Source organism: Erpetoichthys calabaricus, chromosome 2 (genome assembly GCF_900747795.2).
Source record: "Erpetoichthys calabaricus chromosome 2, fErpCal1.3, whole genome shotgun sequence".
NCBI lineage: Eukaryota > Metazoa > Chordata > Cladistia > Polypteriformes > Polypteridae > Erpetoichthys > Erpetoichthys calabaricus.
Genome location: NC_041395.2, coordinates 46712976 through 46727746, shown reverse-complemented (window position 1 = coordinate 46727746; position 14771 = coordinate 46712976). Strand labels below are relative to the sequence as shown.

Genomic DNA, 14771 nt, shown 5'->3' with positions numbered 1-14771 from the left:
TTAAAGACTGCTGAACATGTGAGCATTGGAAGTGTTTAAAGGGATCTGGTTGGTTAGAAACCAGGGAGAAGGATGATGCTGTTATGATTCTGCATTTGTATTTTATTATTTTTTTAAACTTAATCATTTTTTGTTGGCTTTATACTTTCATTTTTTACTGGTGTTTTGAGACCTGGAGTTTACATTTTTGAGTTGTTTGCATGTAATCTGAATTTTTTTTATCATTTTGTTCATTTTCTGTGACACCATCCTGTGTGGGTCACGTGATCACAGTAGTCACAGTTATTGATGTTTAGTACCTTGTGGCATAATTATGGTGACAATTGACATATTAGGTATCCCTTGGTGGATAAAACTCCTTCTAAAAGAACTCTTCTTAGTGGTAGTCAATGCTGCTGAAAGAATCTTTAATAGTTTAGTGTAAGGTTTCTTCTGCTTTGACCTTCCTGTTGCCCTTATAATCTTAGATATTTCAGTGTTTTTGTCTTTCCTTGTTTAATCCTTTGAATTTCTCTGACTGTTCTCCTATCTCCCCTCTTTGCTATCATCTCCTAATGATTTTTCAGGTGCTCACAATAGTCTGCAAACATCTCCAACATGCCCTTAACAGATGTGGAAGTCTCTTAAACATCATTCATTTCCACCCTTACAGTGAAGCACAGCATTCCCAAAGATGTGTAAAGTCACTTCCATTCCATTGTATAAAATGAGCACTGCCACCAGAACTGGTTGTTCATTGGGAACCAGCAGTCAAGAAGGACAGAACCTTCTGAGACGGCTCTACTGCTTTGAGAGCAACATGGCTAACAAGTCAAGCAACTCTTTTTTTCTTTGCTGTGAATTTTTCCTTTTTCTTAAAAATAAATGGAGCATCCAAGCTAGGACCTCAATCTGTTATCTGTCTAAAGTATATTGCTTTCACATTTCATAAGTAAGGCGACAACAAATGCTATCTTTTTCACTCCTCAGTAAAATTCAATAGACAATTTAATACCCACTTTCTGATATATGAGATGCAGCAGTTGCTCCATACTTGTTACAACTGCACCATGGCCAGTCATGCTGACTGGCGTCACTGTAGGTGTCAATCCCACACTTGTACTGGTAGTTGATGTCCCTGTCCCTCCCCCGCTTACAGGTGGAGGAGTAAAGAGGATGGTTGCACTGAATGACATTGTAATAACTCAGTTTGCTTGTCAGATATTCTGCTGATGCTTGTCCATGTTTCACTTGGACTCTGTGTCACAATCTGACACATATGAGTTACACATATCTGTTTAGTTCACAAATGAACAGCTCTTCAGTTTTTCTTCCAAAACAGTTGCAGCAATTGCTCTTCTATGACCTGTAAAAATGGGAGAAGAAAAAGTGAATTAAACAATCACTCATGTACAACTACGAGCATACAGCACATGCATCAATCATGTAATGGACAGACCGGCATCCAGACTACCTTCCTTTACCTAGGCAGCAGGCCAATGTAATGAATTGTACAGAAGGGAAGAGCAACAGCACTGGTATCCCTGCAGCAATGGATGGGAATCACAAGCATAGCTGGAATGCTAAAGGACAAAATGGATAGAGCATCCCAACCGGGATAAATAATGGACTCTTCCCCAATCAGGAGACCACATATATGAGACAATGGGAGATTGCCTCTCACATGGAGATTGTTCCCTCATATGCTGGGTGACAGCATCACTTGTGGCTAAGGATGCCTGCAGGGCAGCATGGGAGTTGTGGTCCCATAAAACTGCCATGCTGGGTTCCATGGGGGCCACCAGAGGAAATTGTCGGGATGTGAAGGCTCAGCTTCCACCTGACTCAGAAGTGCTTTTTCCAGAGAAAAGTAGTCAGGACCGAAAGAAGCCTGTTAAAGGCACACTGTTCAATAAATACTTGTTTTGAACCTGGGGACTTGTGTCTGTGAAGTTCTGTCTGGGGTTTGGGCTTAAGTGGCACCCCCTAGTACATTAAAATAATCACATGACCTAATTTGTTTGCACTGAGTAATTACTGTATATGGAACTATGAAATGAATGCAATTTTCTCTTACATTTGTGTATCTTGTCAGGTGATATTCTATATGATGAGTGACAATGAGAATTTACACAAGTGAATGAAAATCCCAGGCAATATTTAAACAATTCAGATTCTGACTGCCAGGAAATCTGAAAGGGTATATTTTTCTTAATATATTCAGCCGGACTATACCCCTCCCAAAGACGGTCAACGATATCAGACATAACGGTTTTCTGAACCCACAAACAGTTTTGTTTCCGAATATTTCTTATAGAGAAAGATCATCAAGATCATGAAAGATCATCTGCAGTGAGTCAGGAACAGATAAAGATGGGTTGAGAGGAGCAGGTAGCTAAGGCAAGGGGTCTATTCTCCTCCTATGAACTAAATGTAAAATTGGAAACTCTTTCCTAATGTTTACATAAAAGAAGTTACTGCTGTAATATTAGGATAATCAAGTGAATCTGGCAGTGACTGTAATGTATTCTGTGTGAGATTAAAACACAAGCCCTCTCTTTCTTTGTGACTTGTATACTGTACTTTCAGCTATATGCAGAAATGTACATTAAAAGCATTAGGAGATTATTTTTTGAAAACTGTTTGACAAATTAACTGTTTCTTACAAATATTTCAAGGTGCACATTAACTTTTAAAAAGGTTAATTTAACATCTACTACACAGTTAATTCAAGTTCAAGTTTATTGTTGTGTGCACACAGTATAATGATATTCTTACTTGCATGGCTACTCAGAATAATGGCACTGATACAATACAAACAAAAAGACACATACTGATAAAAATACATGCTGTAGATTCAAAACATAGCAACAAATCCCACAATTACCGCCCAGATATTTGACTGTACAACTCCAGGTCTTAAATCACCGCATTTGCTTCCAGTAAATTTTGGGCCTATTTTAAAATTCACCCTTAATACATAGCTTAGCCCTCTCTTGTTCTTAACGTTATAGAACTCACTAATTCACAGGATAAACAAAACCAGAGTCTTTATCTGCAGGGCCCTAAACTCTGCTAGTATTCATCCTGCTTTAGCCCCACCAGCTGGGTTTATATTAAAGGTGAAGAATCAGTATTTTTGCATGGCTTGACCTTAAAGGTGATCCTAAGGTCTTTGTGATTGACTGCTACTAAGTACTTGTCATTTTCCTTCTCTTCTTGTGGCACAGTTGTGTTATTTGCAGTCACTGTCACTGTCATCAGGCTATTCCCCTAGCTTTGAAATAGGATGTTTGTGTGAGTGTGCCTTTAAGAACAATGGACTTTATATTGAAGCTTCATTATATGTTGCCTGAATCATGACAGCCGATGGACTGCATTTTCTTTCACTTACTTTGCCAGCTGGTTTTAGTTTAATTCATTCAGACTTTTCTCTGTACTGTAATTATTTATATTAACACATTACTGTTACAGACTATAAAACATTTATGTGAACATATATACAAATATATTTGCATATTTGTAAGTATAATCTGCATGACATATGATTGTATTTTGCTGCATTATTCTGTGTATTCTTTACATATACAGTCCTTGTACTATGAATGCTAGTTCATGTTACAAAAAAGAAATAAAGTTATTTATAAAAATAAACATAATTGCCAAAGAAATCAATCTCCTCCAATTAATTATACATAGTGGAAGAACAGAATTTATTATATGTTAAGAAAGAGAATCCTTGAAGGTGTAAAGTGAAAAAGTTAAATGAGCAGCTTCACACCACTTCACTTTTAAAATGCACATTTTTAATATTTCCATGCATTTGGATAAATAGTCTCAACACATTCTCAAACATTATAACATTACTTTCCAAAACCTGCTTAATTCAAGTCAAGTCACTGTGGGAGAGTTTATCATGGTGGCATTGGGCACAAGGCAGGAACCAGGCCTGCACAGATTGTCATGGCAGGCCAAACTCCTAGTAGATACCCGCACTCCCACTCATATTAACTCAAACTTCAGATCTTTAGGATGTGGGAGAAAATCAAACTACCAGCAGGAAAACCCATGCAGACAAGGGAGGAGTGTGCAGACGTCTCACAGATGCAGACAACGGAATGCTCTGCGGACGCTGAATCAGTGAGGTAGCAGAGTTAAAATGATTGTATCAACATGCTCCTCACTCTAAAAACAAATGTTTCAGGTCAACAACCAAAAAATGAACACAAAAGTCTGCAACAAGCTTCTTGAGTTATGTTAACATCTACTGTACCTAAATTTGGTAGATCCAACACACTTTAAAGAGTAAAGTGACTTAGCTTTTCCTTTGCATTTAAAAGTATTTTTAACTACCATGAGCTTAACAATTAGCAGTATAAGTTTTTAAGTTGGCTACATAAAAAGTTAAGTTCTTCCAAACTACTCTTTTTTCAATATATAGAAGTATTTTGAGCATCGCCTGTCTCACTCGGGGTACAAACCCTGATCTTTATGTGTCATGTACCTACTAAATATAAGTAGGAACATAAGCCTTTATGGTGTCAACATTACACACATTTAAGCTGTTCTAAATAGATATGTCTCACTATTTGTTAGCATTTTCAAATTAAATTGTGACATCAAGAGAGGTTGGGCATCAAACTAAAATAAGTGGGAGTTCAAGATATAGTGTGTATATGAGTGCAAAATTGGTTCAGACACAGTAAGCAGAGGGTGAAGGTGTGAGGAACCTTATAAGAACTGGGTGAGGATAAGAATGGTGTCACCTCAGGGGTCAGTGCTAGAGCTGCTGCTATTTTTAACATACATATAAATGATTTGGATAGGAAAATTAGTAACAAGTTATTTAATTTTGCAGATGATACCAAGATAGGTGGATTAGCGGATAACCTGGAATCCATTAAATCATTACACAGAGACTTGGACAGCACACAGGCTTGGGCAGATATGTGGCAGATGAAATTTAATGTAAGTAAATGTAAAGTATTACATGTAGGAACTAAAAAACGTTAGGTTTTAATACATAATGGGAGGTCTAAAAATCTGAAAATACACCTTATGAGAAGGATTTTGGAGTCATAGTGGACTTAAAAAGGCAAACATAATGTTAGGTTAAAAAGCACAATTTGTGGAGTACAAGTGCAAGGAGGTTATGCTCAAGCTTTATGACAAACTGGTGACGCCTAATCTGGAGTACTGTGTGCAGTTTTGGTCTCCAGGCTACAAAAATGACATAGCAGCGCTAGAAAAGATCCAGAGAAGAGTGACTAGGCTGATTCCAGGGCTACAAGGGGTGAATTATGAGGAAAGACTAAAAGAGCTGAGCCTTTACAGTTTAAGCAAAAGAAGATTAAGAGATGACATGACTGAAGTGTTTAAAGTTATGAAGGGAATTAGTACCGTGGATAGAGACTGTTATTTTAAAATGAATCCATTAAGAACACGGGGACACAGTTGGAAACTTGTTAATGGTAAATTTTGCACAAACATTAGGAGGGTTTTCTTTACACAGAGAACCATAGATACACAGAATAAGTTACCAAATAGTGCGGTAGACGGTAGCACTTTTGCGACCTTCAAAAGTCGACTTGATGTTGTTTCGGAGGAATTGAGTCGGTAGGACTAGCAAGCTTTATTGGGCTGATTGGCCTTTTCTCAACCAGATTATTCTAATGTTCTAATCAACACAAAAACATTACCCATTATACCATGAATCAGAGCCAGTATACAGACATTGCTTTGATCATAACAATGTGTTTGTAAATAAAGTAATAACTGCTCTATGCCAGTGTTTTTGCACTACAGAACTTACACATCCCATTTCAAATGAAGATGGGCAAAAGTCATGTCACCCTACAACTTGATTAAGTTCAGAAATAGAAATAGAGTTCAGAATATTTACAATATTAAGTTAATTGCTATTATTATTGTGCCAGAACAATATATTAAATGATGTTTGAAATTCAGAAAGTTTAACAAAATCTTTAAATCTGAATTTTTACCTTGCAACCATGCACTTATTTAATTATTGACGAAAGGTCCCCTGAATTATTTTTTTAGAGTTCTCCAAGAATGATAGATAGATAGATAGATAGAATGTTATATTTATATAAAACTTAATGACGATGTTATCTTATGTTAAATTTATGTCTTTGTGTTTGTTAACGTATTATGCAAAGGTAAATGAATGGCATTTAAAGGACAGCTTAACTCAGAACACCAATCCTTTTACTCCAAATTTTTCTGGAAATAATATAAAAGCCATAAATTCACAACAAGGCAAAAAAGCACAACAAAAAATGGCAGGAGCTTAATTAAGTAGCTTTGTTTTCTTTGAAATAATTAAATAAAAGCTGGCAAATAGGAGCTGGAGGTAAAGGCCATATAAGGATAATGGTGTCAGTATGGGAGCAGCCTGCGAATGGGGAGCTGATGAGTTGCCACGCTCACATGACTCAGGCTTTCTTCATTCAACCTCTGGAAGTAATAGGCTGCTCCCTGAGCTTTACATTTATACTGGATTTTATAACCTACAGTTATGTGAAAAAGTAAGTACACCCCATGGAAACTGTTGTCTTTATCTACATATTTGAATACAGAAATATTAGAGCTTCGTGTAAACAGTGCCTACAGATAAAATTGTTAAACCTGAACAAATGAGACATAAAACTGACATAATGTATTCATTCTCATAATCTAAAGCAGTCTTTCTCAAAGTGGGCGATAATGCCCCCTTGTGGGCGCTGGAGGCCTACAGGGGGGGCGTTAAAGGGCCCAGAGAAAATTGGGGGGTGTTGAAGCGGTTTAGGGGGGCGATGGCTGATTTGTGTTTTTTTTCTAATATTTTAAAATTGTAAACTAAAATCAAAACCTACCTACTATACTACATCGATTATTTTGTTCTTATTCCTGTCCTGTTTGATTGTATAAATATAAATAATTTATCATGGCTTTCGTAGGTAGCCCATGAGCAATCAAGTTTTAACAAGTTTTTATTAAACAACGCGATTTGTGCAATCCTGTATCAAGCGGCCGGATCATCGATACTTGTTCTAACTGATTCCGGTCGTTTTTATCGAAAATCAAAAATATAGAAAATCAAAAATATCGAATTAAAAAATGTCGAAATTTTCGTATAAATAAAAAATTAATCTTAGCCCTAGCCTTAACCCCTAAACAAATTTTTTATTTATACAAAAATTTCGACGTTTTTTAATTCGATATTTTTTATTTTCTATATTTTTTATTTTCGATAAAAATGACGGTTACCGTTCTAACTTGCTCAGTACGAATTCCGTCGAATAAGGTAAACGAGTTTGTGCATGTTTGTCTTATTCCTGTCGGAGCGTGCTGTATTTTAATCCTATATAAGAGTACGTAATACTTCTTTTATTTTCATTAGCGTTTTTGTGCGCAATCGTTAGAAAGTTTTTTAAGCTCAATACTTTACTCACGTATTTGTAAAGACAAAACCATGTCGGAAGCAAAAAAGAAGAGACGGCAATACAGTGCGGAATATATTAAATACGGATTTGTTGAAAATCCCACAAATCCATCTTCGCCTATGTGCCTTCTTTGTCAAAAAACATTTTCGAATGAAGCGATGAAGCCTTCTAGGCTACAAGATCATTTGAATAAAATGCATCCAGATAAGGAAAAAAAAATGTGGCCTATTTTCAAGACCTGGAAAAGAAGTACATAGCTCAGCCAACTGTATCAAAACTTTTTTCAGCGGCTTCTAAGCAAGATGATGACGGACTTCGAGCCTCGTACAATATCTCTTTGTTAATTGCTCAAACAGGCAAACCACACACTATTGGAGAAGAGTTAATTTTACCGGCAATAAAAGAAGTAATAACTATTGTGCTCCATAAACCAGCGGCAGATATTATTCGAAAAATTCCTTTGAGCAATAGTTCTGTGCAAAGACGAATTGATGAAATGGCTGAAAATATTGAAGACTCATTGTGCAATCATCTGAAGACTAGTCAATTCTCAATTCAGTTGGATGAGTCCACTTTACCAACTAACGAAGCACTATTGTTGTCATACATGAGGTTTATTAAAGATGAGAAAATATGTCAAGAACTATTATATGCTACAAATTTAGAGACAGATACAACCGGAGAAACCATATTTAATACACTGGAAAAGTTTTGTGATGAGAAAGAAATTCCCTTGAAGAATATTATATCAGCTGCTACGGATGGCGCTCCGGCTATGACAGGGCGTCACAAAGGCTTCATAGCGTACTTAAAAAATAAAATTCCAGATGTGCTCGCTGTTCATTGCGTCATTCATCGACAACATTTGGTTGCGAGAAATTTGAGTGAACGGCTGTTTCAATCACGGCAACATGTCATCAAAGCAGTCAATAAAATCCGAAAGAGCTCTTTAAATGACAGATTATTTAATCAGCTTTGTGTTGTTAATGATGAAGATTTCAACCGATTGCTGTTTTACACAGAAGTGTGTTGGCTATCAAGAGGTACTTGTCTGACTCGATTTTATAATCTGTTTGACTCTGTGATAGAGTTCTTGGAAAACAAAGACACAGAATTATGCAACAACCTCATCACATCAAAGAATGATATTGCGTACTTGACAGACCTGTATAAATTGTTTAATGATATCAATCTCCAACTTCAAGGTGACGACTTGAACTTGATTAAAACAAAAAATATTGTTGCTGCTTTCGTAGCCAAACTGCTCTTACACAAGAAAAACATCGGCAGACGTGAGTTTCACAATTTCCCTAATTTATCAGCAGTACCCTTCATCAACAATGACTTGCTTGTTTACTGCCAACATTTGGAGAACCTCCACAGTGATTTCAAAGAATGGTTCCAGGACATTTTAAAATTGGAAATACCGGACTGGGTGTTGGATCCTTTTTCAAATGTCAACACAGCAGGATCATTCCAGCTTCAGGAAGAACTTATAGAACTGACAACGAACGAGGAAATAAAAATCAAATTCAAAAATGGCTACCAAGAATTTTGGCTACAAAAGCCAATCCCACAATTGTACCCTGGATTGTGGTCGATTGTTCAACGATTTTTGGTAGCATTTCCATCGTCATATTTGTGTGAACGTGGATTTAGTGCTGTGGCAACGCTGCTAACTAAAAAGAGGAATCGTTTTCATGTTACCGAACGCGGTGACTTACGGCTGTTTTTGAGTAAATTCGAACCTGATATTAACAAACCTGTTAAAAATCATCAGATTCATCCTTCACATTAGATAAGTTTTAAAATTTTAATTGAAATGTTTGTTTTAATTTGAATAAAAGTCTTTTTAAACATTATAAAGTTGCGTTTTTATTGCTCCCGTTAGTTAGAAAGTCTCATTTAAAATGAAAGTTTGAACTCAGAAACAGGATAAGACACATATGGCACGCTATAATTAAAGTAATGATTGCGTTTGTGATTTTTAAGATGTGGTAAAGTAAAAAATTTTGGGGGGCGCTAGAAAATAATTGATTCTCAAAGTGGGTGGTAGACAAAATAAATTTGAGAACCTCTGATCTAAAGTAACAAAATGCAGATCTGTCACATGGAAAAAGTAAGTACACCCCTAAACAGTATTTATCATCACTTCACATCCATAAATTTAGAATCAGATGTTGTAGATTAGGTATCAATGAGTATAACCTCCTTAGGCAGTATGCAAGTGTCAGCTGTCTTATTTAAACCACAGATATCGAGGGTCTGCTGTTATCTGTGCTATTGATGTGTGTGGTGTCATCATGCCAAGATCAAAAGAGCTCTCTTTAAGACACTCAGAAAGAAAAGAAGGTTGTGGATGTCTATGAGTCTGTAAAGGGATTTTAAACGATGGTAAGGAATATCACCTACAAATGACATACATTTCAAATGACTGCTAATTTGTCCAGGACTGCCAAACTCAACAAATTCAGTATAAGCATTGATCATATGATACCAAAAAAAGTCTCCAAAACCCCCCAAATTGCAGGTTCTGTGGGTAACTTTTACAAGAGTTGGTGTCAAAGTGCATGCAACTACAATCAGAAAGAAATTGTACAAAGTTGACCTGCATGTGCCAGTTAAAAGCCAAAGCAGTACAAAAAGAACATTAGAGTAAGACTATAGTTTACGATTCACCATGAAGGCAAAGAATAAGCCTTCTGGAACAATGTGCTTGGACAGATGAATCAAAGATTTGTTTGGCCGCAGTAACTGTAGAGATGTTTGGCACAAACTAAAGACAGCATTTCAGGAGAAGAACATCATGTTAGTTGTGAAGCATGGTGGTAGAAATGTTAAGGTTTGGGGCTGCTTTGGTGCCTCCAGCCTGGAGATCTTGCAGTTTGAATTCTACATCATATCAAAGTGTGTAGAAAAGAATGTGAGGCCATGTCTCTGAAAGGTGAAGCTGAACCAGAATTGGACCTTTTAACACAATAATGATCCAAAACACCACCAAGGAGTGGCTCAAGAATAAGAAAAGGAGGGTAATAGACTGGCCTAGTCAAAGCCCTGATTTGAATTCCACTGAAATGTTGTGTGGGGATTTGAAACTAGCAGTATATGCAAGAAAACCCACAAACTCCTTGTAACTGGAAGAATTTTGGAGGACTGGTCAGAAATTTCACAGAGTTGATATCAGAGAATGGTAAACAGTCACAGAAAAAGTAATTAATGATAGAAGGGCAATACCAGCTTCTGAAGCCAAGGGCTTACTTACTTTTTTCCTGAGTAGACCATTACATCTATTGGTATTTTTGTTGAATGAATTATTGAAAAGATAAATTTTCCTTAAGTTTTTATTCAAGTATTTCACCTTTATGTGTACACACTGTTTGCATGAAGGTCTACTGTTTGCCTATTTAAATATATTGAGAAAGTCAACAATTTCCATTGGGTGTACTTACTTTTTCATATGATTGCATATACTAAATAATATATCCAAACCAATTTCATTCACAATTGTGGGGGTCTAGAGCCTATTCTGCAGCAACGGGTCAAGGCCAGAAACCAGTACATCACACACACCAGCACTATTGCCTATATATATATACTGGTTGGTCTGGTTTTATTTCTTATAATATTCAATATTCTTTGGAGGTAAATAAAGAAATAACCAAGAGTTGTTCTTTAACAAAACAGGCTGGATGCTCTATATTTACATTCATTACGCTGTTGCTAAGAATAGAAAGCTTAAATAAATTGCTGCTCATTTATAATTTTAAAATGCCATTTCACAAACTATGTACTCTGTGCTCAACAACATCTCAAGCGTTATGTATGAAGCATTTATGTAAGGTGGACAGTGAATCAGTAAGACAGACTCGTCTGAGCTCTCACAAGAAGGGGCCGACAGCCTCCCGGGCAAATGAGACAAAGACTCAGTGGGAAGCCCATTTGAACTCTTGGGGGAAGTGGCTAGTGCAATATTTATTTAAAAATACTTTAACATCCAATTATTAAGCAATAACTACAAACACTTAAATAGATCTTTCTTTAAAAAAATAAAAATATGAATTTAACATAGAAGCTTTGACAAAATGCCACTTATATACATCAGTCTTTTAAATACTATTTCATTGAATTAAAAAGTGATCTAATTATATTGATAAAAAAGATGTGGAATGCTATAAATATTTTCTTACATTATTATAAGATAGTTTATGATCTGTACAACATTCTGGAATAAACGCAATAATATGTAATATCAAATCAGCTAACATCACCAATTTGTGATTGAAAATTTGATATTTTTTCCTATGTATTGCAAATTAAAATTAACTATGAAGTGCTATATTGTATATGACAGCAGTGCTTTTACATCTTCAGGTTTTCAATAAACTGTACTAGGAACAATTCAAAAAAGGTTTAAAGGGGAAATGTACCCTTCCTGATATTTGCACTCCTTCTAATGCATACTGTAGGGATGCTCTGATTGATCGTCCGCCTATCTACATCGGCCGATTTTCACTAAAAAAGACTCGATCAGTGATCAGTAAATTGGCAGATCACAAAAAACAATCTGTTTAGCCCCTGCTTTCCAAGGCTATATAGTAATTTAGTTGCAGTGCTCCTTTTCGCCAGGTATTACTGTAAATGAGTCAGCACACATCTTTTTTTATTATTTTTGCAGCGAACTTTCCACAGTGTTAACAAAGAGCAGCAGGTCGAGGCTTGTTTTGCAAGAGACGATTGGACTATTAGTCTTAACGTTAAAGAAAGTGGAGTAAGGAGTAATAAACTGAGAACAAGAAATCAGTGAAGTCTTTATGTGCAGTTAAACAAATGGCAAGAAAAGCTATTTAATGAATTCAGACCTCTTTATTTTACCTTTAAATTAAAACAGACACCGCTTGAGTTTGGACAGCGTGCTTGATTAAAATGCAGCAGCTTACACTTATAATTGGAAAAAGATATCATAAAGACGAATTTGAAATTGCTACTTAGTAAACAATAATTTTGTTAACAGAAAAAATATCTTTTTAAAGACTTGTACTGTATTTCATTATTTGTTGCTGTGTGTCATATAGTACATGTTTTGGTAAGAAACAAGTACTGCACTATTAAAATGGTAATACATATTTATAATTATACTTCAAGAATTATGAATGTCTAGCTAATATACTGAAGAAAAAAAACATACCTGTATAAATATAGTAAATGTATACTTTAACAGTAAAAAAAGCTGTAGGGCAATTAATAATTAAAAATGATTAAAACCTATAAATGCAGATATATTTACATTTAAGCAGTTTTTAATTACCAATACCAATTACATGATTGTTTATGTATGTGTGTGTATGTGTATATACAGTATTTATATATATATATATATACAGTATATTCATAAGTCTGAATCGCAATCTGATTATACCAGGTAACGCTCGTGGTTGGTCAGCCAGTCAGCAAACATCCACCATGTCCTCTCAGTTGCAACTTACACACTGGGGGTGTGCATAACGATAGCTCACTTTGCATTCTATTGGTCCATGGGAATATTCTAGCACAGTCAAAACTCTGGTCTTAAGATTTATTTATAGTTATAACAAATGAAAAAACGGTTGGAAATTGTGGTTGTCTACGCAAGATGAATGGTAATCTACTTGCTGAAGTATTAGCGGTGTCTAACTTAATACGTGGAAGGAGTACAACTTCTGCATGATCAGCAGTAGTGATTTTACTGGCAATTGAATGTTTATGAAGTTTTACAATTTGTAAACATGTGCCATTACCTAGGCTTTATTTGTCGACTGCTAACACACAACTGAACTATTATTGATCTTAGTGGAACAGATGTATATACGGTAAACGTTTTTTTTTTTTTTTTTGAAAATGATGACAATGACTTTTTTTAATAAGCCTTATTTCAGACTGGTACATTACAGATAAAAATCAGACAATATTACAGCTAATTATGAGAAGCACTTTATTTCTTTTATGCCATATGTTTTATGAATAAATATTTTTGTACACAGTTTTTAGTACGTATTTTAAGGAAACTGTATTAATTTTAGTATTTTTATGGTCACTGAACAAGAAGCCCATAAGATTTTAATTTTTTGTTAATAAAAAAATGAGCAGTTAACACCTGTGATCTATAGTTCCATTCAAAAAATACATTTTTAATATAGGACATAAGGCTTGTATGTGTCTGGTTATGCAGTCGCTTACTGTAAAAAGTTTATTAAAGGAATAAAAGAAAAACATTTTTATTGTGTCCATGGAAGTAGATGGCAAAACATATACACTGCCATTATTCACAGTGTAGATGTGGGCTATGGAAAGTTGAGAAAAGCAAAGAGACACAACCCATTTTCCTCCTGATATTTTTCCACTTCTTCCCAGCAGCCAACTCTTGCTGGTGATCAAGCTATCAGAGAAGATGATCAGCACAAACAGTATATGCTATAGCTCCAGAAAATTAGAAGAAAAGATACAATCAACCAATAACACTTTTCCATCATTTAAATACATCTTATAATGTTTTTGTACCTTCAAAACAAAGACAATATACCAAAGATTCAAATAACTGGAGACAATTAAAACACAACATGTTGATGGAGAACTGCGACTGACTGAACAAGACAACTTGTTTCACTGACTTCCCAGGAGGGCGTGTGTGGCCAGCTGGCCAAGGTACTCATGATCATGACTGTGTCTGACTTTGTCTTTGTCTGTTTTATCTGACCAGAGGCCCCCACAGTGGTTTATTTTACCCATGAACAATGCCAACTGGTGTTTTTGTTTCCCTATTCTCTGTTGTCAACTGGCCATAGCTCAACAATAATGTTAATGGATAGATATCCTTTGGTAGTTAGGTTCCATTTTAATGTTAAACTGCTTATGTTATTAGTAAATTGTAAAGTTTATAATTGCTATGTATTTGTTAACTTGCTGTAGCACTCAAGAGTTTGCACTTAGTCAAGATTGCTATGCAAAAATAAACTGAACTGAGCTAACGCTTGAAAAATTAGGTTGTATCTACATTCCTACAGATGGCTCACTATTAAGGTGATGACAGCCTCAGAGATTCTGATGAGAAATGCCGAGTCCACATTTAAGGTGAACATTTAATATTTATTGTTTTGATCTTGTTACAAGGGCTTCATACAAGACGTGCAGTTTTCAAGCACTATCACATGAAACTAACATGGTCTCTCCTATTTATGGTGACTGAGAAGTACAATTTCTGGCAAATGTTTTCTGAAAAATGCTGCTCAGCTATGTTTATTAAATATGCTCTGTCCCTATTTTAAAAGTCCTGACCAATTTTTGAATTATAAACCCTCCGCTCCCCTTCTCTTA

The 14771-nt window shown here is 35.6% G+C and overlaps 1 protein-coding gene across 1 annotated transcript in view; it reads right to left on the bottom strand.

Moving 5' to 3' along the window:
* LOC114645855 (uncharacterized protein C14orf93 homolog) overlaps positions 1–14771 on the bottom strand; it is a 51016-nt gene that overhangs the window by 28622 nt on the left and 7623 nt on the right. The window contains exon 2 of the mRNA XM_028793727.2: positions 999–1345. Coding sequence (XP_028649560.2) covers positions 999–1175 — 177 coding nt within the window. The 5' untranslated portion in view covers positions 1176–1345. The remainder of the gene's footprint in view (positions 1–998; positions 1346–14771) is intronic.